The sequence below is a fragment of the Rattus norvegicus genome, chromosome 13 (genome assembly GCF_036323735.1).
Source record: "Rattus norvegicus strain BN/NHsdMcwi chromosome 13, GRCr8, whole genome shotgun sequence".
NCBI classification, from domain to species: Eukaryota; Metazoa; Chordata; class Mammalia; order Rodentia; family Muridae; genus Rattus; species Rattus norvegicus.
Window position 1 is genome coordinate 4,135,730 of NC_086031.1, and position 27,493 is coordinate 4,163,222.

General features: G+C 36.8%; 1 protein-coding gene and 1 non-coding gene across 5 annotated transcripts in view; one reads left to right on the forward strand and one right to left on the reverse strand.

Moving 5' to 3' along the window:
* Window positions 1–27,493, forward strand: part of Cntnap5c (contactin associated protein-like 5C) — a 1,032,620-nt gene that overhangs the window by 614,465 nt on the left and 390,662 nt on the right. For all 4 annotated transcript variants that reach the window (XM_039090654.2, NM_001415869.1, NM_001047866.2 and 1 more), the window contains 1 exon segment: window positions 4,161–4,280. In XM_039090654.2, coding sequence (XP_038946582.1) covers window positions 4,161–4,280 — 120 coding nt within the window.
* LOC120096409 (small nucleolar RNA SNORA17) lies at window positions 2,231–2,359 on the reverse strand. Its single transcript, XR_005492835.1, has one exon. It is a non-coding gene; the product is annotated as a small nucleolar RNA SNORA17 (small nucleolar RNA).

Consider the following 27,493-nt stretch of genomic DNA (forward strand, 5'->3'; position numbering starts at 1 on the left):
GAGCCACTGAAGTGTTTTTTTTTTTTTCCGGGGCTGGGGACCGAACCCAGGACCTTGCGCTTCCTAGGTAAGTACTCTACCTCTGAGCCAAATCCCCAACCCCCCACTGAAGTGTTTTAAGCATGACTAGGGGGCATAATTCAATGCACACATGCTGCTGAGGATTATAGAATGATATGTGAAATATCAGATATAAATTGTTATGCTTAAGTTGCTTAATGTGACTTTTTAACAACTTTTTATTGGCTCATTGTGAATTTCTCATCATGTAACTCTGTCAAACTCATCTCTCCCCTTTTAACAACCCTCCACCTACCTCCAACAAGGAGAAAAAAATCTCATTGTGGAAGCTCTAATGTGTCACAGTGTGTCCCAGGGTAAACTCCTTTGTCCACACTTCCTGGGTTGAAAATTTTTACTGTAGTGACTTCTTGGTTGGGTACAAGACCTCTGGCTTCTGCTATACTATAAATACTGGATCCTCACTGGAACTCCTCTTGGATATCCATCTGTTGCCCGGTGTCATCGAAATATTTTAGTTTTGGATTTGTAGGACCAGATCTTCATGCACTTCAACAATTAATTGATAGGTTAGATATTGGGGTGAGCAAACATAAAACCCTAGATCTGTGCCTGAGTGGTATCTGTGCTGGCTATCCCACCAGTTCTCCAACACCCAGATCATTGGGAAAAGCTCTCTTGTCTTGACCCAGCTGGCCCATCTAATGCTACAGACAGCTCACCACTCCAATGCTCCCAGGTTGGCTCTGTGTCCATGGCATCAGTGACAGCTTTATTATGCAATCCAAGTAAAGTGCAAGGCTCACTCTCTGAGTATGGCATACAGTGAGGGACAGGGACAGTTACTTTACTTTCATGACCCTAGGGCCCATTCTGCCACCGGTAGCAAAGGCACTTTTCCCTAGTCTCAACCATTTCACAGCAACTAAAAATCAGGATCAGCATTCCTGAGCTCACACCCTCCAGGCTGCCTCACACCCCCCATGATCCCGTGTCTAAGGAGAGCAGTTCTTTCACTTCCCAGATAAAGTGCAGAGCCCTCTCTCCTGACTGTTGAGGCAGAGCAGTGGTTCTGCTTTAAGAACTTCACAGCCAGCTCTCCTGCTTGTCAGAGATGGCAAGAAATGAGACGGGGAACATCTTTTTCTTGTCTCCATTCCTGCCACTGCTGAGAAGACAAGAGGCAGTCCCAGACTTCCCACACTAATATTTATTGGGTTGGCTTGCCATTACCCTACCACCACCATGTTCAGTTCTACTGTGCTGGCCAAGTGATTTGTAAGACATGTTCTTTCAAGTGCTGCAGGTTTATGACTCTAATGACTCTATGGCATGTATCCCATCTGCTGCAGGTGGCCAGGAACGAGAGGGAAGAAGAGTACCTCTCATCCATTCTACCTCATGGGAGACAAGTGGGATGGCCAGCTCCCTCCCTCATGCTTATACCCTCACAGGTAGCTCAGCAGCATCTCCTTCAAGAAGGGCCAGCTCGGGGGGGGGGGGGAGGGATATGTAGAGCCTTGTTCTCTGGTTAGGAGCAGGGCTACCTTCTGTTCTCAAGTTTCCATGTAGAGCTCTCCTACAGTGCCCAGGCCACAAGGATCAGTTATACACAACCCTCAAACAGGATAGAACCTGACTGTGGTTCCAGGTATCATCACTTGCTGCTCATACCAGGCTGTTCTCGATACCCTTGAGTCTCCAGTTCTGCCTCTCTCTATTTTGCCCATATCATTTTGTTTCTCTTTTACTATTTCACTACCATTTAGTTCCTTAACTTAATGGCACCCAGGGTCTTTGAGTGTCTGGTGTCATCATGCCAGGAGTGGTCCCAGGAGTGCTGTGCTCTATTGTGCATTATTGCATCATGAGTTTGTCATCTCTAACATGGTCTGCTCACACAGTCCTGTGAGGTTCCGTACTGGTGGTTATCTCAGATTCTATCTCTGTCCTTACCCCACAACTTAGAATCGCTTGTCCTCTTGTGATCACTCCTGCAAGGGGCCTGTGGTCCCAGGTGGGATAGTGTTAGGCTTGATTCCACTGGGTTAACCATGTGGGTTATTTTTGTCTTTGGCTCATTGCTTGCTCTGGGAGCTAGACCAGGCCTGCACAGTGACACCAGACTCCTAACTGTCTCAGGCTAGTTCCCTATATGGGACCCCAGGCACTGGATTGCTAATTGTCTCAGATTCAGTTTTTTTCAGGGACTGTTAGGCTACTAATCATTCAGAAGTTCATAGGTCACACCGGGTATAGACAATGCCTCTCTACTTCCTGCCACCTAGTGACGAACATAGGGCACAGCAACACTACCCATAATGCCTTTAGGGAGATGGTGAATACATCTTTTAAGCCATCTCCTTTGCATTTCTCCAAATTTGTTTGTGTTAGTTTAATGAGATTAATATTTGTCAATACTACACCTCTGCTAAAATGAAATTATGTGACTCCTGTGACCTCTATCTGCTAATGTGTGAGTACAGGAAGATGTCTATGCCCTTAGATTATAAGGTTGGAAATACAGGCTGGTCTTGTCCATGGCTCTGTGCTTTCGTCAAAACTACACTTGCTGAAATATAACTGTAAATTAGTAAGCAGTTGTTAGGTGAAGGTGTACTGAACCTCTATCTAGTGCTATGTCAGTTGATATTCTAAACATGGGATGTACAAACACAAGAGAGTATGTCTTTGTGCTGGAGGATATCTCAGTTGGTAAAAAGCTTACTTTGAAAACATGAGGACATGAATAGAATCATCAGAACATATGAAAGCCCAATAGGTTATACACATTTATAATCCTTATGTTGACGAGGTATAGACAAGCAGATACTTAAAGTTCACTGTTCAGCAAGGCTATCAAATTAGGCTAGGAAAAAATAAAGTTTTGACTAGTAAGAAAAAAACCTTTTAAGTTAACAATGGTCCTTTCACATACATGCACACAAAAACACCACACACACACACACACACACACACACACACACACCCACACGCACACATACACACCATACACATCCTGTAAAATGGTGTCCTCACATTTTATGGATAAAAACAAGTATCAGCATATGTACAATTTAAATTTATTAGCCAAGTGTGTGTTGAACCTTAGTGCCATTTGGTACCTATGGTGCATTGTAACAGGGTACACATCCATGCTTCTTGGAAGTTCTTTAGCACTGAGAAGATAGACTCAGATGTGGATCGTTCTTTCATATTATACTATGGGGACATAAAGGCAGAATGCAAATCAAATGTGATCAGGGACATAGGTTAGGACAGTTGTAGGGATGTTTGTAGGGATTGGCCTAAATTAATTAGTTTGGGAAGACCCAGCCCACTGTGGGTAACATCATTCTCTAAAGAAATATTCCTTGCTCTTTAGTTAGGTTTCCATTGCTGTGAAAAATAACATAATAACATCCTCTTGCAATTGCAGTGATTCAGGAAGAAAAATCAGAGCAGAAACTCACAGTGTGAACTTGAAGGCAGGATTAAAGAGAGGCAGAGGATGAGTACTACTTCCTGGTTTGCTCTCTAGGCTTAATAAACCTGCTTTCTAATGTGTCACAAAACAACAAGCTCCAGTGATCTGGTCCCTTCCACATAAATTATTAATAAAAAATGCCCTATGCACTTCTTTATACTCCAACTTCACAGGGGCATTTTCACCATTGAGGGTCAGTTTTCAAAAATCATCCTAGTCACTTGACATAAAACCCAACCAAAATATCTGAACTATTTAAATGGATAAATCAGAGTGTAGGCAACCCAGGAGGGAGGCCGATGAACATTTATTTCTTGGTGTCCGTGGTTTTGGATGTAGTGTGTCTAATTGCTTCAAATTCCTCCAATTGTGATTTGTCTACAATGATAGGCTGTAACCAGGAATTGTGAGTTAAAATAAGCCTTTTTCATTCAAGTTGCTTTCTTGTCAGGATACTTTTCACAGAAACAGATATGAAACTAAAATAGGGTACAAGTCTGCCAAGTATCATGACACTGAGTTATATATTTTCTTGTGGCTGTATGAAAGGAAAGGAAGAAATATGTGAAGTAGGTTAAAGTATGAGCTACTGACTCTTGTGGAGAGATATTAAGAATCAAGTAGAGTTTGCCTTTTTTTTTTCTCTTTTCAGCCGTCTATGAGCAATCTTGTGAGGTGTATAGACACAAAGGACACACAGCTGGGTTCTTCTATGTTGACTCTGATGGCAGTGGGCCACTGGGACCCCTTCAGGTGTACTGCAATATTACTGGTAAGAGCATATTTTCTAAGCATACTTAACCTGAGTGACTGGTATATGAGAGGAGAGAGGTTCTTTTGGCAAGAGACACTTGGGCATACAAAAGCTCACAAAACTAGCTTTATGGTGATAGATATTGAAGAATAATAGGAATTGGCTTAGTTATTGTCAAGACTAAGAGTAGAGGAATCTTCGTTGTCATGACACTATTCACTGAAACAGGAAAACAAAATACAAGAATTACCAAGTGCTCTTTTATAAGTCTTTCTAATGTTCTTCAGTATTAAAATTCAGCCAAAAAAAGACAGGGAGATGGAATACGAAACAAATAAACATTAAAAAAAACAAGTCATAAAAATCAGTGGGCAATAAACTACTGTTCAATATGCCAAGATTGTACGAAAAAATCATAAAATTTTTAATCATTCACCATTGTACAATATTAAATGTAGGTGTGGTTTCTTTTTCTGGAAACTGTAGTTTCTTGTAAATCACCACCATCACCACCTCATCATGATCATTAAGAGTGTATTTTCATGTAATATCCTGACAGCATGTAACTTCTTTATAAATAAATTACAAAATTTAGAAGTGGCATCTGAGGAGCTGATAGGTTGAAAAGGAAAAGACAGTTGATGACAAGCTTTATGACCTGAGATTAATCCCTGAATCCCATGTTGTGGAAGGAGAAAACTAACTACATCAAAAACCCTAAATGTTCTACTGTATTATTAACTGACATATATCTATATTCCACACTTCTCTCTGTCTCTGTCTCTCTATCTCTGCCTCTCTCTGTATCTCTCTCTCTCTCTCTCTCTCTCTCTCTCTTGATGTGTGTGAGAGAGACAGGGAGAATGAGGGATAAAGAATGAGAGAGCGAATGAGAGAGAAAGAAAGAATGAAAGAAAGAGATAGAGATGAAAGGGGGGAGAGAGAGAGAGAGAGAGAGAGAGAGAGAGAGAGAGAGAGAGAGAGAGAGACTGACTTTCTTTCAAGCCCTGTTCTTCAGAGATGCAAGGTATCCTGTGTAATGGAGCAGCAAATTCATGCCTCACACACCTCACTGATTCTTGTGCTCTGAGCTCCTCTGTTATGAGGCAGTAAACATATAGTGTACTTTATAGCCAGATAGTGTCCAGGGCACAGACATACAACCATAGGTGTTCATTTGGCAGTGAACTCAAGAACCAGACAATGACATATTATAAATAGGATATGATGAAACCACTGCAGAAAGTGATGACAAGAAATATCTTCATTTTTCCAACTGAATGCAAAGATCCAGACTCTGATTGTAGAAAGTGCTAGTTATGTTAGTTTTCATATTATTTCATACAGTGAACAGTGGCTATATGTTAGTTACGTTGTAGTTGCCTTAGAACAAGAATAGAAATTGTCTTGTTTCCTGTCCTTGGTTGTTGTTACCTTAGTCCTGTTCAACCACCCAGCCTAGAATTCGGCTTCTCAAAGTGTCTTCATTCTTGAAAAAACATAATTTATACCTTGGTTCATAAATTAAAAATACAGAATTCTAGGCTAGCTTAGGGGAATTTTAATACACTAAATACACTTGTCCTAAGCCTTTAAAAATATTTACATGCAAATTGGCCCTGACCTATTCTTTGTAATAGAGAGGCTCCAAGAGAAGGCAAAGGAGACAAATACCTGCTGCTGAGTAAAAGCTGTGACATGCATCTAGGACTTGTGGGAGAGCAGCCAAAGTCTATTGAGTTCACACATTTCAGGGAAATTAATTGAAGCTTATAAATGTCATCTTTTATAGTTCTACTAGCAAAATTCTAAGCAAATACATGGTAAAAATTCTCCATGTTATATGGAAGAAAGAGAATATGAGAAATTTATGGCTTAAGTTGAACCTTACTTCTTACAGGTTCTGAGTAACTGATCCAGATCATTGAAATATTAAATTCCAGTTAGGCCAAAAATTATATTCTATTGACCAGAAACTTTTGTATGATGGTCCACTACTACTACTCTAATCCTGAGTTGATACTTTAGATGATTGTAGATATGTGTTATGGGAAATTGAACTAGAAATGTACACAGAGACCTTAACATGTGAACCCATTCTGAAGATTTTAGACATAGTAAGCTTGTCTTAGCCTTATTATGAAAAATTTATCCACTGAGGCATACCCCCAACTGGTGTCAAATATTCTAATGATAAATTTAAAAATTTGTAGAAACCCATAAGAAACCAATGGTGTTTTCATGAAATGTGACCAATGTCAGATGAAATCTACACAAAGAAAGAAGAAATCTCAGGGTCAGATACTCACCTACCCACCCCACCCCCACACACAGATCAAGTTCATACAGTATGCATGAGGATCCTAGTGGATAACAGGTGACTGACTGCACGCCTCAGTGGATGAAGCACTTGAGAGTATCTTAGATACTTTTTATTGCTGTAAAGAACAATACAAGACAGTATATAGAAGAAATCATTTTTGCTTATGATTCCAGAGAAGCAAAGGCATGGAAGGCAGCAGCACAAAGCCGAGTACGCATGTCTTAAAATACAAGCAAAAAACGAGGGAGAAACCTGGTAGGATAACATAACCCATAGTATGGTTTTGAAATTTCAAAGCCTGCTTCCAATGATGAAATTCCTTTATCAAGTCTGTACTTCTTGAACCTATTCAAATACTGCCACAGTGCCACCAATTAGGAACAAAGTATTCAATTTCCAGAGCCTGTAGAGGATATTTCAATATTTCAATATACCACAGAACCAAGAAAAACCAAAAGTATAGATTAAGAATACATACATATATACATACACAAATATATATATACACACATACACAAATATACATATTCATATATATATTTATATATATTTATATTTATATATATTTCAAGTGTACACTAGTATGCCCAACTATATGGGCCTGTATACACCTGTCACCACAGTAATGAGCAAGGATTACATGATGATGCTATTATACGTGACGAAATATTAAGAGGGAGGACTGAAAAGTCTGTAGGTCACTTGGGTCCTACACATGAGGTAGATTAAGGGAGGTCACATGAAACCCTGACTAATTCTCATGACATTGATTTTTATGGATGAGTCAGATTGTTCTCTCTTAATATCCTTTGATTCCTGTGTCAAGACATAATCTTTCCCTTTAACATGTTTTCTCCTCTGCATTCCTTCAAATTTGCTAGAGAGGGCAGTATGCTACTTGATATTCAGTTTATGAACTTAAATAAATATATGATCTTAAATAAAGCGCTTCACAGACCACCCACCCTCAGTCCTTTTATCTAAACATTGGAAAATAGACAAATACAATGTGTATCACTTCTATTGCTCTCCTTTTACACCTCTTTAAAGCAATTCTGGTGGACTGATCCAAGGGTAATCCTGGCCAAATTCAAGCTTTATTTCTTCTTTTTTCCTTTATTCTACTCTACTTAGGTATGTATCCTAGACAGTTTGAGCTGTAGAAATAGCCTTAATATTCAGCATTAAATGGTTATTTGTCATTCTTAAGATTTGCAACTTCTAAAAAATAAAAAGATATGCAACTTCTGCTCCAAGGAGTAAAATATGCCCCTATTGTCCTAATTTCCTTCCTGTACATGCTTCCTTACCCATTTTCTCTCCATGTCTTTTCATTTTACAACATGGGAGTGGAATAGCTTTGGGAATTGCATCCCAGTTTAAATTCATTTTCTTGGGCATTATAGTCATGCAACCTTGGACAAGGTATTTAGACATTTTAGATTTGGTTTTATTATCAAAGAAGTTAGATGATAAAAATTGATTTTCTTTTAAGAGTTATGTGAAAAACTCAGTATATGTCATGGCATAGTTACTTTCCTCTTTGCTGTGATCAAATACCTGACAAACCACTGGAAGGATGGCAAGGTTATATTTTGTGTCATGGTCTAAAGATACAGGACATCATGGTGGGGAGAGGATGGCAGCAAGAACACAAAGCACCTGTTCCCATTGCATCCATCATTAAGAAGCAGAGAGAAATGGATACTGGTGTTCTTGCTTTATCCTTTCTAATCACTCTGGGAACCCAGCCCATGAAATAGTGTCATTGAAATTCAAAATGGGTTTTTCTAGCCATGGCAATATCAATGTACAAGGTCCCGCAAAGGGGTATCCGGTAGTCTTAGTTGATTCTAGACCCTGGCAAGGAGAGAATTGATATTAACCCTCACACTTGATAAATCCCAATTCTTCTAAACCAAGCAGTCTTCAAAAAATGACCAGAGGTTACGTAGTGACTGTAGGGATTGTAGATATCCATTCTCAACAAAACAGATACAACAATAATGTCTTCACCTGTTTCAGATTGCAATGCTATTCTGAAGAATTTCAGAGTCTGGAGAAAAGTTTTCTCAGAAAAATTTATCAGTATTAAGCAAAACTAGTGTGAGAATCCCTGACTAAATTCTCATTAGAATTCAGATTGGAGCCAGTATGTGCACTTTTAAAACATTTTTCATAGAATTCAGTTTGTAGTCTGTTTGTGACTTTTTAATTTTAACTGACATTTGGCCACCTATCGAAATATATTTATTTCCCAGCTGCACAATTTTTATGTTTCACAATAAATTTCATATTTATGGACAATGTTGTTTGTGTAGAATCACTAGCAAAACACATTCCCTTCGTATCTCTATAGAGACTTCATATATGTAGGCCTATAGAGAAGAATTACAGGGGATTTGCAGAAAATGTTTTGGCTGATTTCTAAATCAAAATTGCTTTCTATTCTCAAACAATTCCTAATCCATTTGCAAGCTACCTTTATAGTCTCCAAATCTTATGCCATGGCTATTATGAAGTCTAAATCTTTATGCTTGGCAGCAGCAGCAGCTGTTTTCATTAAAACTCATCAAAGCATGCATAATGCAGGAGGCAGAAAACTGTGACTGGAGTCTCTTCAATAGTTTAAGCCATAATTGTTAACTGTGATTAAAATGATAGATTATCAGTCTAGCTACTGAAAGCAAGGAAGAACTGGATCCAGAATCTAGCCTTCATTGTTACCCTGACTTCCTTAAGTTAGAACAATGGCTGTAATTTAGTCATTGCCTACATACCTGTCTGTTAGTATAAGGTGAATAAACTGAGAATGTAAGATAGTCATGGGCATTTCTTTTTCCTCCCACTTTGAGTGTACTTACAGTGTTAGACAAATGTGAACAAAGGAAAGAAATAGAATCTTCTAATTTGTGCCATGGTATTTGTATTGCAGTTTTGTGCTGGCATTTTTCAACTGGTTTCAAGCAATCTACTTTCAACATACACACAGACACACACTCATACATATGAAAACATGTTGGTTGAAGAGAAAACACATACACGGGCAAAGAAGCACACACACACACACACACACACACTCACACACTCACACAAACACACACACACACACTCACACCCAGAGGCACTCACAATCACCCAGAACAAAAGAATCACACACTTTCCATTGTTCTACCAAAGACTTGCTCAAAATAAGATAGACCAGGGTCACGGGTTTCTGTTTCTAAAATCATCAGTTCTTAGTCATCATTGCAAAATTACTGTTTTCCTGGTTTGTTTCCAATAAAGTCGGCAAGATACTGGCTTTGCAACCATAAGGATCTAGTTTTGATCTCTAACACACTTGAAAAAAATCCAGCTTTTCTGGCACATCCTTCTAATCCTAGCATTTGGGAGACCAAGTCAGAAGAATTCCAGGGCCCAATAACTAACCAGTCTAACTCAATCAGCAAGTTATATACAATGATAGACTTTGTCATGAAGAAACGATGTGGGCTATATCTATTTAAGGAACAGTATTCAAGGTTTTTTTTTTTTTTATTCACACGCACTAGCAAGTGTAAGCGCGTGTGTACATATACCTCCACACAAAGTGCTATTGTCAAATATTTTTGCTTGAATTGATACTTTATATTGAATATCTACCAAATATTTACCTGGAGAAGGATGCATCATTGTAAGCAAGCATCATTTCCATAATAATATTACTGAATAGTGGAAACAGGGTCGCCATTACAGCTATCTAGAATGGATACATACATACATACTGTGAAAATGTTGCCAGATTTAAATGTATTATACACAGAAAGAGAGGGAGCAGAAATACATAAATTAGTAAATTTAATTAAATTAATTAAAATTTATTACATAAGTTAATAAAGCCCCAACTTTGTTTTATATTTGCTAGTCCTGCAATCTTTTTTTAATGAAAAACCTACAAATACCTACCTGTTTTGTCCAACCTGGGTCCTTAAAAGAGAAATGAATCTCCTTGAGGCACTAAAAATAGCAGCATGGAACTCTGCCTCAATCCCCTTTGCACTAATAGAAGCACTTCACTTCTCTTCACTGGTTTTCTGACAGCCACTCTCTGATGGTTAATATATGGAAATTTATTTAGCTGGCAATAAACAGCAGGAATAAGCCAGCTATTCACAAGAAACTGAATTAAACAATATTCAGCAAGGGTCTTGATTTTGATTCACAGAAAATAATTTTAATAGACTATGGTATAATAATTCAAACAATGCAGTAACTGTAGGCAGTGTTCTGAACATCTTAGCAGATGAGGACAATTCTCACATCCTTGTACTGATTCCTATTAAACATGATCAACCAAGGCTAGAAGCTTGGATCTTACATTGACAAAGCTATAAAGGGATGAGATGCCATAGTCAAGTCCAGGCTTTTACAGAACCATTCCTGCTTTAGGTGAAGTTGGAATCAGGATGAAGAGAGATTTTGGTCATTCATACTAAAAATTAAAAAAAAAACAGATGACAGATTAATTTTGGGAAGATTGGGGGCTAAACCATAGTTTTTAATTCCTCCGTCTGTGAGTCTGTCTGGGTCTGGGATGGGGGTGGGGACCCTTTTCATTACATCTATTTTACTTGTGTATATTTGAGTTTTGTGAGCATGTAAAGGTCAAATAACACTTTTCATGATTCAAATTTCTCCTTTCACCATTTGGATCACTGGCAGAGTTCAGTCTAGGCTTTTTGAGAAAGGTACTGAGGTGGTACACATCTTTAGAAAGAAGGAAACAAGAAAGGAAGAAGGGAAGGGTAAAGGGAAGGAAGGAAGGAAGAAAAAAGAAGGAAAAAGCCTTTTAACTCTTCCCTTAGTTCTGAAGGACTAGAAGCAGATGACCTCTGACACTTTAACTCTTTCTTGCTATTCTGTGGCTATAAACTACTGACTTCTGGCAATTAACTCTTGGTAGCAGCAGGGATTAAGTAAAGAAGTCCTTACTGAGGACCTTTATTCTCTTTGGGCCTATCCCTGATCAAATAAGAAACTCAGAGTTTCTTAACTATATGAGCCAGGAAAAAGAGGAAAAGGAAGAATATTACACAGAGAGAAAAAACATTCACTCTGAAACTGAGAAAGAGGCTCCAATCATTAGGTACCCACATACATACATACATACATACATACATACATACATACATACATACACACACAATTATACACTTGATAGATGAAACAAAGCTTCAACAACTTCACACAAGTACAAGCAGACAGACATTTGGTGGATTGAACAAAACTCCAATAAGCAAGCTCCAACACCTTTTCTTGCGTTTCTCAGTATTTATACTCTCTAAATTATGTCGGCATACAGCTTACAAGTAGAACCGTTATAGCAGAAAACTGATTACACAATTTTCTAAATATTTTTTACTTCAATAAATTCATAGTAGAAAGACAATAATTCAATGTCATAGATTAATAAGGTTATAGGAATTACCACATAGTATCTGGCTAAACATTCATTATCTGTTCCTATCCACATATAGTTCATTATATGTTTAAAGCAATACATTTTATTTTATGTCATAAGTCAGCATGATTTTATCAAGAGACCATCATTTGCCTTGGGTCTTACTAGTTTTGAACTTTTCTATATATAAACTAGTCATTATTTTATTATATGTTCTTGCAACTAAAGTAAACTGTTCATTCCCAGTTTATGATCTTTAGTTGCAAGATAATGCTCTCACACTTAATCTAGAATGAATTTTATCCTAGATCATAAATTTGGTCCAGTACTGCTTTCTTCTTCTTGTGCCACGAGGCCATGACATGTGAAAGTTTACAGATTTTAGGAATTTAAGAATTCTATAAAATCTTTATCAGGAATGGTAAAATCATCAACTTGTGCATAAAACATTATTATATGAGAGTACATCTTCACGTTGATCAGCAGAAAATCTGCCCAATAATGTTATCAAATGCCCAGGAATTAGTAGACACATAATTGTTATAGAAAAGGAATATTAGCAGGAAGAAGCAACCATAGGATGAAGTCTCTTGGTACCATGCCTCTCAGAGGTCACTCACAGGCCATGCAAAATGGTGGGCCATTTCTAGAAAACGCACCTTAGCTTTTTCTACATGGCTTCTGAAAAAAATTCTAAAAAGTAAACTTGAAAACAAGTACTGTTACCCAGTGTACTATCTCACTGGCCGCTAGTAATGCTATTTTAATAAAACTTTTAGCATGGTGGTTTAGAAAAAATGGCAAAAACAAACAAACTGGAAAACCTGATTTAAATATTGTCCAAGAAACACAGGTGAGTGCCTTACCTTTGGCCCCATTGATTATTAGCCTTTCAATGGAATTAAAAAAAAAAGATAAGGAGGAAAACTTCATACACATTAAAGGAAAAATCACCAAAACAAACTCTCAATTCTGAATATCTAAGCTCTAAATGCAAGGGAACCTACAATCATATAAGAAACTTAACTAAATCTCAAAGTACATATTGACCTTGACACAATAATAATCCTTTTCACTTTTAACTGACTTTCTATCCTGCCTCACTTTCCTTATTATATCTATCTGCCCAGGAAGCAAAACCAGTTTCTTCATAGATTGTGGATTTAATTCATGCTGGAAAAATTTCAAAGCTGGTTTACTGGTAGAGATTCACTCATGGGTGATTTATGTGCTGTGACTCACTTGCAGTTTAATTGCTTTGAATAATAGTAGTGTTGTATCATTCCAACTTCTATTGTGTCTTACATCCCAGATGGACAGTTAGTTTCCAAAGAGCTCAAAAACAGCTATCTACCAGTTAGAAGAAGAAGTTTTTATTCATCATGTTGTTTCCCAAAGTGTGAATAACATAGGACTTCCAGAAAGCTGTATGTGTATAAGACTCCTCTTTGAAATGATCTCTTAGGGACAGAAGCAGCTGTCATAATGTCTTGCTTAACTTACCAATTAAACAAATCTAGTAAGTTAAAAAGCTGTGGCATTATCCTGAAATTTAAGCATTATCACCTTCAAATTGCCAAGAATTTTAACAGCACTTAGAAAAATTCCTCTCAGCTTAACACTGAGCATAGTCCAATCACACTGAAGAAGAGAAATGAGGGCAGAAATCATGAGTTCATAAGATTTTCTGGCATTGGACTTAGTTTTTTCTTTATTCTCTTATGTATTAATCTACAAACTTCTCAAATTATTACTTTCTCACTGATTTGTCTATTTATCTATTTCTCTATTTGATATATATGTGTGTGTGTGTGTGTGTGTGTGTATGTGTGTGTGTATGTGTGTGTGTGTGTGTGTATGCGCCTCCTCATATGTGTTTGATATAGGAATACAGTTTAGATGTGTGAACATTCTTCCTGTCCAGAAGAGAGAAGTAACAAGGCCAAGATCAAAGTCTAGCTGGTTCTTTATCACTTTTGCACCAAGCACTAGAATCCATAGAGAGATGAGGAATTAAAGTCTAGTCATCCATATCAAGGAATGAAAGAGGTAAGCTTTACCGCCAACTTGGGACATGTTCTGTGAAGGGGGAAGTAGAGAAATACTTTATGTGAGACCCTTTCCCATGTCCTCTCCTCCTATGGGTTATCTTTGTTTTATTTACTGCCACAAAATACCTGAGATTAAATGCTTCTAAAATAATGTATGGAGCGCACTGCTTTTGTTGCTGAGTATTTGTTGTCAATGGAAGATAGGACACAGTTTGTGAATGTTAGCATCCGAAGAATCTGTGTATAGCCAGAAGCTCTCTATAACCAGCTCCTGGACCCCGCTATGAAACAAGTGAACTCTATGGGACAGTGCTGCTTCTGCATCTGCTGCTATGGCACCTGTGGCACATCCCTTTGTACATGCATCTCATTCTTCATGGTCCAGATAAAAGACATGTACCCTGAAGGTGCATACCCTCTTCTTTTCTTCTTCCCTCTTACCCACTCAAAGGCTGCCTGTACCAATAAAACTTCTCATATGAGACCTGTTTCTGGCATTCTCCATCCAGAACTGTACTGTATATTCTAACAGTGAGAGGGAAATCAAGAAAGTTTGTCAATAAGACCAATTTTATTTTTCAGATTTCTGTAGTCAGTTCAGTCTTGGGAGAGGGAGATCTCTCTCCTATGGGAGAATAGGATTAGTCTATTTCAAACCTAATCACCTCTCTTAAGTTGACATTCTCCCTACTCTTAGTATATCACAGTAGGAAAAGAAGTCTGTAGCAAATGAATCATTTTGGGAAAGATCAGATCCAGTGACAAGAATGGCTTTGACATAGAAGTTCTAGGAATGATGCACTGTGTATATATGTGTGTATATATATATAGTGTTTTTCACCTAGTTAGTGATGTTTATTACTTCTGCTATAGATACTTAGTAAGGTTTCAGAAGGCTCTGAAATGTAAAGAAGTAAAATATATCTTTTTGTAAATTGTCTACTGGGTAGAAGGTTTTTGTTGAAAATATTTTTGTCTATCAGGGGCTTCTACCCTCCCTTTGATCATTCAGTTCTTAGATAAAAGATAGAAAAATTTTATTATAATAAAATCTGTAAACCACTCTAAATGGGGCATATATCTACCTTCTATCCAATTAGAATTTGGTTTCACAAATAGAAAACTTACTATATCTACCTGGGCTACTCTTAACTACTGTTAGCCAGCCCTCATGGCCATGTATTAAATTTTTTATTCCACAGCATCTTTTCCTCAATCTACCTTTCTTCATTGTGGGTCTTCTCAGACCCCAAACCCGAGAACTCTAAACCCCACCTCTATCCCTTCTGCTTAGATATTGGGTGTTTGCATCTTCATTTAACCAATAGTTCTAAATTAAAGAGCAAGGTCACATTGTATATTTGTATTTTCTAGGAGCAACCAGGTCTTGGGGACCAGTATTTAACATTACCGCACAAAAGACCAGTCCTCAATAGAAGGTCTTAAACATTGTAGTCCAGCCATCTTCTAGACACTTCTTTCTTCTTTTTGACTAATATGTTATATAGCAAGCTTCCTCATTCCTTTTCTACCATTGAAGATCAAGAGAATGAGCCAAAATAAATTTCTCCTCTCTTACCCTTCTTCATTCAGGTCTTTTATTTCAGAGACAAGAAAAATGTGCAGTCAATGCAGGTGTTTCCAAGCTATGAGATCATTGTGCCGCTTTTATATATTTATTTAATTTTGCTCTCAAGAATTTCCGTCATTCCCATCTTTACCACAAACATCCCATTTTAGCGCCTATGAAATGCGTTCAGCAGTATTATATTTATGTTTCTTTTATCGTATCATGTAGCTAAAACCTTCTACAAAATCAAAGTGAATGTTTAAGATTTTTCAGAGATTGGAAAGATGGCTCCCTTGCTTAAATGCACTGGCCATTCATTTAGAGGTTTCTGGGTTTCATTCCCACCAACCATATATTTATATACATATGTATATACTAGGATCTTATGCCCTCTTTTGGCATGTAAGTATATATGTACATCAAGCACTCATATATATCAAATTAATAAGTCTTAAAAAATGACTGATTTGATTTGAATATGCATTCTCATATGCATCCACAGCTACATGAAGTACCACCCATACACACAAACATACACTTACCACCATGTTTCACAAATCATACACACACATACAACCTTCCCTATCTTTGTTATGTTATTTGTCTCAGGTTATTAATTTTTTTTCTTCCTCAGTTTTGTCCTCTGTATTTAGTAATAAAACTTGTTTGCAAGTTTATTGTCAAGATTATATATTATAGTCACTGTAGGTCACAAGAAAAAGTGTCATTGCTCTTCTAATATGGAGTCCCTGTTCTTTTCATATTCTTTTTGAAATGTCAAGCAGTATTCATGCTTTGGATTTTATTTTCAATACACATTGTTTTAAATCTAGAAATTTCTCACACTATAAACTTTTCTTTCTCTGTCACTTTCTCCCTCTCTCTCCATCCCTCCCAACCTCCCCATTTCTCTCTGTGATATGTGTGTGTATATGTGTGTATGTATGTGTGTTTGTGTCCATTTGTCTTGGTCTCTGTCTGTTCTTCTCTGTGTGTATTGTATGTGGCAAATCTATATCTATATTTATGTCTATATATATATATATAGATATATATAGATATTTAGAGAGAGAGAGTTAGAGAGTATGTGTGTGTGCATGTGTGTTTGTGTGTATGTATGTGGGTTTGTGTATGTGGGTGTATAATATGTGAAATGTGGTGGTAAGTGTGTTTGTGTGTATGGGTGATATTGCACGAACACTATTTCATGTAGCTATACATGCATATGACAATTAGTGCAAATGTATGCATAAACACATGTAAGCCAAATCAACATTAAGACCATACCTGGATCACTTTACCTCAGTTTATGGGACAGATGTCTAAGAGAATCGAAAGCTGATTACTTCCCCTTGGTTAGTTGTTCCTTTGAGCTCCAGGCTGGTCTTTCTCTGCCTCCCCATACTGGTCCCCAAACCCAGGTCTTTGAGTTCATGACACAGGAACCTTAATGAGTGAGCCATTTCTGTAAATCCTGTTTGTTTGCTTTCTGATGTCTAAATTCTCTTTGGGAGGACACTTAGAACAGAAAAGACTATTTTGCCTTTCAGTTCCAGAGTTGTCTGTCTCTCATAGTGGGGAGGGCTTTGTGAAGCAGTGCAGCAGATTCTTATGTGGTTTCACATAAGAAACCACAGCTACTTAATTTTATCCCTCTTCACTTTTACCACATTTATATTCTGCCAGTCTAGAAGACTGTGTCCATGCATTACAGTCTTAGTGATATAGGTTATTCACCACCAGTCAAGATTAAAATAAAAATTAATCTTCATAGTTGGCTTCCATGATGTAGATTTTTTTGAAGAGTATCCAGTAGTTATAGAAATGTCAAATATAGTCGTTTTGATTCCTTATTGACAGTTGGGATATTGCAAAGTACACTTATTGGGCCATGTCTGTCCTTGAAGCCTCTTGTCAGCAGAAGCAGGGTATAAGACTGTTTCAACTTGAGGACGTTTGGCTCTGTCATTTGGCTGAATTAGTGTTCCAGGTCTCTGCACAATGAGAATGATCTATCATTGGTCAGATACCTCAGGTGGTTCCCACAGACACCTGGTGAACATGCCTATTCCCTGGCATTCCCTTGTATTTTATGATTAACTCAGACCTTATTACAATAATATTTAGAAAACTTTTCTCCCTCCTTTCTTTGTCTCTCTATTTTAATATTTCTGTCTCCCTCTGTGTCTCTTTTTCTGTATCTTCCCCAACTACCCTATCTATTTCTCCCACTCCCCACCTCTGTGTATGAAAAACAAGCAAACAAAATCAAGACAAGAACTTTTACCTAAGAACGCATCTCTCTGGCCTCAATCCTAGTTGGGATACTAGTTATTTGCATAGAGCTAGTGATGTTTCTTCATTCAGTTCTTTGATATTTGTACACATCTCTTGGAGCCTCTCTCTGCTTTCTAAAGTAGTGCATTCCTCATGTAATGCACAATTTTAAAAAATGCCTGGAAAAAGTAACTTTAAGAAGGGTTGATTTGGGACCACACTTTAAGGGTGCATCAAGGCAGGAGTTAGAGACGGCTATGTAGATTGCCTCTGCGATGAAGAAGCAGAGACAAATGAATGCCAGTGTACAGTTGACCCTTGACCTTTTTGCAGAGTCCGAGACTCCAGCCTACAGTATAATGCCAGTCACAGAATGGTCTTTTTTGGTTATCACAGTCTACAATCCTGCTATCTGACCTGCTCAGAACCTTGTCTACTACATCCTGTCCATATTAGCAATTATGACCACTAATGGAGCCAAAATGTAACATTGAACTTTTCACATTTTAGAACAAATTCAGGTAGTTTTCCTGACAATGTTTATTTCCTATTATAAAGATTTGGAAATCAAGTGTAAGATTGGATTATCATGTCATGGTGTTTTCAGTGAGTGTAGTGAAGAAATCCATGTTCAAGGGTATTTATGTCTAAATTACAATTTCAGTGAAGCTTCCTCTTATGCAAAACTCAAACCATCAACATTCCCCTAATGATTGTTTCTTTCTTCTATGTCTCCCTCTTATGATAATTTCCCAAGGCATCAAAATACTTACTTACTCCATCTAACAACATACAGCCAACAGGCTCAAAATCATATCTGTAACATCAGAGCCAATGACACAGTCATCTTGAAGACGTCCTTGAGTACCATTTGGCTTTCATCCTTAAATTATTCTCATATTCTGGTAAGAGTTTACAGTCAGACAAAACAGTATCTTCAGAAAGTACTTGACTTGTTATTTTCTGTTTACTTCTGTGGTTATTTTTAACATCTTAATGTTAAGGAATGTTTACCTGGTTAATATTCAGTAGTCTGACTTGCTTGTCTTTTTATTTCATTTCTGTTAGTAAACAATTTTAATGTAAAAAGTGATGGAATCTTGAGTCCCAGTTATAGTAGATATTCTATGTTTAGTTAATCATCTGTACAAAATCTTCACGGACACACCTAAGATTACTAGATTTTACTAATCTGAATAGTTTAAAATCAAATACCAATCACACAGTATGGCTGATCATAGAAATCTCTCTCTCCATTGCTTTCCAGCCACTCATATTTATGTTGTTTATTTATTCAATTTTGCTCTTATTTTATGTGTTCATTTTTCTCATGTATTGTATCATAATAAGTATCATCCTTTTTTCTTCAAAAATGTATGAATTTCTCACTTGACAGTGTACAAATGAAATCAGTTTAGAAAAGTTTAAATACCATATACAATATTTACTGTGGCTTCTTTACATTTCACTATGTGAGCTAAGAGAACTTTATTCATTTACAGATCTACTGATAGACATTAACTTTTTGCAATGTAGCATTATTTGCAGTAGGAAACTGTCAAGGTTATAAGCAAATGATTTTTTAAAACCAAGTGTTACATTCTTACTGATTTCTAGACCTTTTACTGAAACCAGCAAAATTCAGAGAAAGGTATTAATCTTTCAGCCCATTGGTCAGTGTATATCTGCTTTGGACTTGTAGAGGATGATGATTAGTGTTAGTCCTTACCTCAACAGAATCTAGAGTCATCTCAGAACCAAACCTTCAGGAACACCAGGAAAGGAATGGTTAGTTTAGGTTATTGTCTGGGAGTAATTGCTGTGGGAGATTATAGAAAATAAGTTAGTGTGGTGAGAAAGCTTATCCACTACTGCTGGCATCATCCCTAGGTTTGAATACTGGGCCATATGAAATTTACAAGGTGATCCAAGCAAAACAATAATCACTCTCTGCCTCCTGATTGTGGACACAATGTGAACAGATACTATACTCTTCTGCTAACATGGTTTCCCCAAAATACTCTAGTATAGTCTTGGACTGTCATCTAAAATATACTGGTTTACTACCAATTTCCTTTTATGAGAATTTTTTCACAATAGTGGAAATGTTACACAGCAGCAAGGTGTTAGGCAGATGCTTATGAGACACTACTATTTATTGTAGCCTATGTAACTTGACAGAAAGAGCTTGTAAAGACTTTCTTTTTGTATTAATTAGTATGAATGAATCCTGACACATTAGAAAAGACTGCCTACATAGTATGGCATGTAACAGAGATAATGCCATTTATGTTGTGACAGGCTTGGATAGATTAGTGTCAAACAAAAAGTGAATTAATTCTACTGTTTCTGATCTTTCCTTTTGTATTCTTCTCTAGTACTAAAGCATACATAGAATAGACAGTGTTACAGTTAGAAAAAACTGTCTTCAGAATGGGAGATGCTTTAGTCGATGAGCAGCTTGGCATAAGTATGAGAACCAGAGGTTAGATTTCCATAATCTATATTGAAATACTCAGTACACATTGTGGTCTTTCTGTAATTCCAGTATTCAGGTGTCAGATTGAAAGGGTAACTAGAAAGACTTCGGAGGGAAAATAGATTAACTGGGAAATTCGAGGTCCTCTGATAGACCTTGCTTCAATAAATAAAGAGGGCAGCAATTGATGAACTATAAACAACTATATATATGAACACACACATTTACATTTATACAATACACATAGAGATATAGAGAAAAATAGACAAGGGCAGACACTGCCAGATAGATAGACAAACAAACAGATATATAGAGAGAAAGAGATGTGGGGTGAGGTAGGAAGAGAACTGTCTTCCTTTGGTCTTAGAAAAGCAAATATAGATTTTATAGTCTCTGTTGAGAATTCTGGAGTAATTCTGATAGGTCTGCCTTTATATGTTACTTGACCTTTTCCCCTTAATACTTTTAATATTCTTTCTTTCTTTTGTGTATTTGGTATTTTGACTATCATGTGATGAGAGAAATATCTTTTCTGGTACAATCTGTTTGGATTTCTGTTGGCTTCTTGTATGTTCATGTGGATCTCTTTCTTTAGGTTGGGGAACTTTTCTTCTATAATTTTGTTGAAGATATTACTTTCCCTTTAAGTAGAGAATCTTCATTCTCTCCTATACCTATTATTCTTAGGAAGAACCACAGTATCAACCACCAGGTGCTATCAGAGCTTTTAGGGACTAAACCACCAATCTATGAGTACCCAAGGAGGGACCCATGACTCTAGCCACACATGTAGCAGAGGATGGCATTGTCTAGCATGGAAGAAAAGCGCTAGGTCCAGGGAGGGTTACCTCAATTTAGGGAACAATCAGGGCACTGAGGTAGGAGTGGGTGGTTGAGAATGGGAACATTCCCATAGAATCAGGGGGAGGCAAAGTGGTATAGGAGAGGGGAAAGGGGGATAACATTTGAATTGTAAGTAAAAAAATTTTCAAGAAAAACAAAGTTAAAAAAGAAAGAAAAAAAGCAAATGTAAATGGTGCTCTTTGCATTTGGCTCAGTGTCCAGAGTCCTCTTGTGTGGTATTGATATCTTTATATATTTAAATAGAGGATTATGAAACACTCTTTATACTGAGGGCTGGGGTTATACATTCAGAGAGTTTATCATCTTTAAAACACATGGCGAAGTGTGAAGAAGGGATCATTTTATATTTTTATTTGTCAGAAGAAGAGGTTGTGAAAGATAAAGGATAAAGACCACCACCACTCAATAGCGAAAGTGACACATGTTGGGACTGAAGGTAGTTTTGAGTGGCTGCCACTTTCTTCTCCACTGAACCTAAATACGGTCTGATATATAATATTTACAAGACCTCATGGAACCTTCTACAAGGACTACATTTGTGGCTTATTTGGTAGAGTGCTTACCTTGTTTTCAGGAAGCCCTGTAGTATCCCAGTACTACGTAAAGCAGGCAGTGGTAAAGTATGTCTGGGACCAACACTGGAAAGTTACCGATAGGAATACATGAAACTCAAGGTTATTATTGTCTATATAAGAAGTTCAAAGACTAACCATTTAGCTTAATGAATAAAGGCACTTACCAAAGTCTGATGGCCTTTCACTTTCATAAATGCATCGTAGCATGTAGGTATGTGTGCATTTTCCCCAATGAAAATGTGCATACACATATAATGTTCTCTCTCTCTCTCTCTCTCTCTCTCTCTCTCTCTCTCTCTCTCTCTCTCTCTCTTTCTCTCTCTCTCCATATCTATCTATTTATACACATGTGTTCCTATCTCTCTATTTTTCTACCTATCCACCTAGGATTCTTCGAGGGATTTTGGGTGGCTTTGCCTGTCTTAGAACTCACTCCATAAACTGGGCTGTTCTTGAGCTCACAGAGATTTATTTGCCTCTGCCTCCCAAGTGATATATATATATATATATATATATATATATATATATATATATATATATATATATTATATCTCACCTTGAATAGAAGAGACTGTTAGATTCCCTGGGACTTCAGTTTCAGGTAGTTGCAAACTGCATGAGTATTTTGGCAATTAAACAGGCATGTGCTGCAAGCATAGCAAGACACTACTGAGCCATCTTCCATTCCCCTAAAAACAATTCTTTTTAAAGCATTAGCTTATGATCAATCTAGATAAAAAGAGACCCTAACAAGATTCTCAAGAGGGACAGAACACTAACACTTGTAAGAATACTGCAAGAAACTCCCAAAACATCATTGTTCTCTTCTCAGAATATATTTCAAATTGGAATTGAAAGTGTTTCACTCTGTCTGCACACACAGAAAAAGCAGTAAGCATCCATGAGGAAAATTGCTGGCCCTGATCCTAACAGCTCCATGTTTACTATACCAGATATGCACCTCAATTTTCAAGCTAGGCAAAACATTTTTCTCAGTTCAGCCAACAACTATTCTAAATAGACTCCCATGTATCCAGGCTGTCCTTGGACTCACCATGTAGATCAGGATTATTGTGAATGCCTAATCCTCCTGATTCCCTATTTAAAAATTAAAAAAGCACATGGATTTACAACTATATCCTGTTTACATGGGAATGGGAATAAAACCCAGGTCTTCCTTCATGATAGGTAAGCATACTACTAACTGAACTAAACCTAGGCATCCACTCTTGGTCTCATTTCACACAATATTTATTTACCTGTTGGGCCTAATACCACCTTGTGTACATTGCTAAATAGAGTCCGGCACACCCTAAACACATAAAGTTTTTTGTATCACATAGCACCCAAATATAATCCAATATATGTGGAATCTATTCCACCATCTTGTCAGATCAGAAAACAAATTAACTAGGTCTCTTTGATCATGCCATCTACTTTGAAGCAAGGGAAAAAGAAAAATAACTCTTCGAAAAGCTCCCTTAAAAGTAAAGATTAGAATTAACTAGGATAAATCACAGTCAAGTATGGTGTCTGGACATTGTAAATGTGGCTGGCACATGCAGGGAGAAGGTTGGTGATGGATGTGATACTGTGTAAATCACAGCTAATGCGAGGACTGCAGTGGTCTGGAATTTTTAATTCATGCTCCCACAGAGAAGCTCTGTTCTAAAGGCAGCTGTCTGTGGTAGGGACAGCAGACAAAAACGTGCTCCTCCCTGAGCAGCTGTTTTGGAAGTCTTGGAGAAAATAACAGTTCCTAGCAGAATTCTATGACTTTTAAAGGAGGAATAAATTGCTTTAAACCAATTATCATCCTTCCCAATATAAAGGTTGAAGGCAAGGTGGTTCCTACAGCATAACTTTCTGGACTTGTTCCCAACAGTAAAATAATCTGGATTTAACTAGAATCTGTTCTTAAAATTTTCCTATTCATCTTTATTTTTTTAATTTGTTTCTTCTTTTCCTGTTTGGGTTAGTTTTTCAAACATAATTTTTTCAAAAGTCTCAATTCTGACTGACTAACTTACTTACTTTATTGAATGTACTATTTCATTAATTTTCATACTAAATTTTATTATTTCTTGCTGCTGAGATTGATGTTGGCTTCTGATTTTATTAAATATTCAAGAAGCATTTTCAGGGCATTAACCACAGATATGATTTTCTAATGTGAATGTATATCACTATAAACTTTTCTCTAAGAATTAGCTGCTTTTCTGTGTCCCAGAAGACCTGGTAGGTTATTGTTTCTATTAATTTCTAGCTTTACCATTTTGATTTCTTAAATATTTCAATCAATATTTTTATTCAATTCATATTGTTGTAGTAAATGAACACAGCTAGTTGTATTTATATAATTTGACATATAGGTAGCAATATTCATCAAAAAGGAAAAACCTTTTCTGACAGCATAGGGAGGCAGCTCCATGGTTAAAATTCTTATCTTGCAAACACAAAGGGCTGAGTTTATATATTTAGAACTCAAGTAAATACCAGGGAGCATGGAGAACTACCTGTCAGGTTTAGAAAGAAAGAAAAAGTGTTTTCAAGAATAAACTGACTAATCATACTAGTCTGGATAGCTCTGGGTTTGATTGAGAAAGTATCCAAGTATAATTTGCAACATCGTTATTATACTTCCACTTCCACAAGCATATAAGTGTACCTTCATTCCTGCTTATACATTAACCCACATACATGAGAATGTGCGCACACACACACACACACAAACACACACACACACACACACACACACAAATGGAGAAGAAAAGTATATTACTTGGTCTCTAAAATTATTCACATTTTATATTATTTCTTGCTTTTGAGTTCTACTTTTATTCCATTAACCTCTTCATGTTCCCTGAGAATAGGATCAACAGAATGACTTACTGGGTTAATTGTTAAATAGGGCTTGAACAGCAAGACATGTGCTAGGAAGAATTCCTAGCCTGAGTTGAACCTATGTTTTAGGCCACCCTGTATATTTATTTATTACACACAGCACAGTTAAAAGTGTAGACTGAGACTTAGGGAGCTAATCTTCTTCTTTCAGGAATCTGGTGGTTAGTAGTAGAGTTAGTACTAGAAGTTAGGTATAATGATGTAATCCTCTATTATCCATACCTCTGTAAATCATGGAAGGCCAGCCTAAACTACCACTTGTTTGGTTTTGTTGTTATTGTTTTTTTTTTGTTTTTTGCTTTTTGTTTTTGTTTGCTTGTTTGTTTTTTACCTGTCAGTGAGCTAAATTGAGAGACAATGCACTAACAGAAAAATTTATAAAAACATCACTTCAAAAGGATTGGAGAGATCAGAGGACCATACATAAGTAGGTGGTGAATATGTGGTAGAAATAGTACATTGTGGGTTATTTAAAATGTCTTTACCCATGGCATAGAAAATTCACATCATCAACATGCATAACTATACCAAAATGGGACCTTAATTTTTATTTTGTTTTATTTTACAATTAGAATGTAAGTAAACTGGCACACTGTTTTAAGGTATTATAAGTAGTTCCCCCAAAAGATTTCAATTGAGTCAAGCAGTGCATTGACAATCTGCACACTTCCCTTCTTTCCAAGACTTGTAATAGAAAAACTGAATTGATTTTTTCTTTTAACTTTTTCTTTTTGGCTCAGCAGGGAGACATATGTGAGTGGAAAAAATGTAGCTTTAATAATCAGAGTATGGAAATGCTGGAGGATTGGGGCAGGAGAAAGTAAGTGGGTGGGGGAATACCCTCATAATGGCAAAGGAGGACATGCAGATTGTATGATGGGGGAGCTTGTAGAGGGTTAACCAGGAAGTAGATTATCATTTGAGATGTAAACAAATGGAATGACTCATAAAAAATAATAATCAGAGGTATTTCTTGTCTCTTTCTTTAGGATTTTTTTCTTTTATTTGTCCTTTATATGGAGTGGTAATCTCCATCTGAAGAGTTGAACAGTGATTAGCACTTATAATTACTATTATTAATGACAATAACCATAGTAATACCACTAGGAGAAAATATTAAAGGAAATTTAGTTGTGTCTATATGTGTAAACAATTAACAGCTCAAGAAATGAGAGCCAATGTAACGAAGTAATATATCTAGAGGCCTTTGCAGAAGGACTGATTGATAGAGCAATGAAAATAAACAGTTTTACAACACAACAAATGAGAGAAAATGCTCCAGATATCCTGTCATAATTATTCAGCAGTCTCTTTTTGCAATATCATTTTCCTTTGGGTGTCTTTGGTATGTGTCTGAGCATGTGTGTTGGAGTGTGGGTGTGTATGTGCGTGTGAGTGAACATATATTTTCATGTGTGCAGGAATGTGTAGAGGCCAGAGTATAATTTCAAATGTTATCCCTCGTATTTATTTTGAGATGCAAACTGACTCATTGGTCCAGAACTCACTGATTTGTCTAGACGAGCTAACCAGAGATTCCCTGGAATCTGCTGTCTCTTCTTCCACTGTGTTGGGAATACAGTCACTTTCCACAGCATTGATTGTCTTCACAGTGGTTTGGGGCTCAAATTTAAATCCTTGTACTTGAGTAGAAATCACATGACCCACTGAGTCATATCTCTAGCCATTATATGTCTATTTTGATTTTAAAACTTATTAATTTTAACTAGGACCATTATAGAACACATGCCCAAAGAGTAGATTTGGAAGTACACAATCCAAATAATCAGGATGAATATCTTTATCCGGTGGAGATTATTCCAGAGGGTCTCAACCCAAGACTAGTTTCTAATATTTTGTGGAAGTCAATTGCCTCTTTCTCATTTAGCCTTTGCAGAAAATAAGAGGCTATCTCCACTTGTGAGGCTTCACTGACACTCCATCCCCTTCAGTGATAACAACTCTGTCTCCGGGGATTACCTGATATCCCTCATTTCATGATAATATTCTGGACACTTATAACAAGTAGAAATATTAGTCATTCTTACACATATGTATTAGTTGCTTTTCTATTTTTGTATAATGCACTATGACCAAGGCAATTTATAAAATAAAATATTTAATATGGTGTATAGCTTTAGAGGATTATACTCCATGAACATTGAACAGAGACATGACAGCAGGAATGTTTGATATCTAACATCTCAAAACTGCAAGCAAGAAGTGAATAAACCACTAGCAGTAGTTATATATATTTAAAATCTTAAAAGCCATCCCTAAGGCATACCACTTCCTCCAATTACATATCTCCCAATCCTTCACAAACTCTTTCATCAACTTAAAACCAAATATTCAAGGAACTAAACTATAAGGACCATTTTCATTAAAAATACCACATTCTACTCCCTGTTCCCCAGGGCCATATCCCATAATACAAGATGCATTTATACCAACTTCCAAAATTCGTACTGCTACTTACAATAACTACACATTTCCAAAATCTCCTCTGAGTCTTAAAGCAAATTCTTAACATCTAACTCCTGTAAAACCAAAGAATAAAATATACTTGCAACAAATGATGGCCAAGTATGCATTACCATTCCAAAATGAAGGGATGAGAGCATAATGAAATACAGAACAAAATCAAGAGAGAAAGTAGCAAGCAAACTCCAAATGGTATAGTTCTAAGTTTGACTATATTTCCAACATTTTTTTTGCAAAATAAAGCTCTCTGTCAGTCAAATT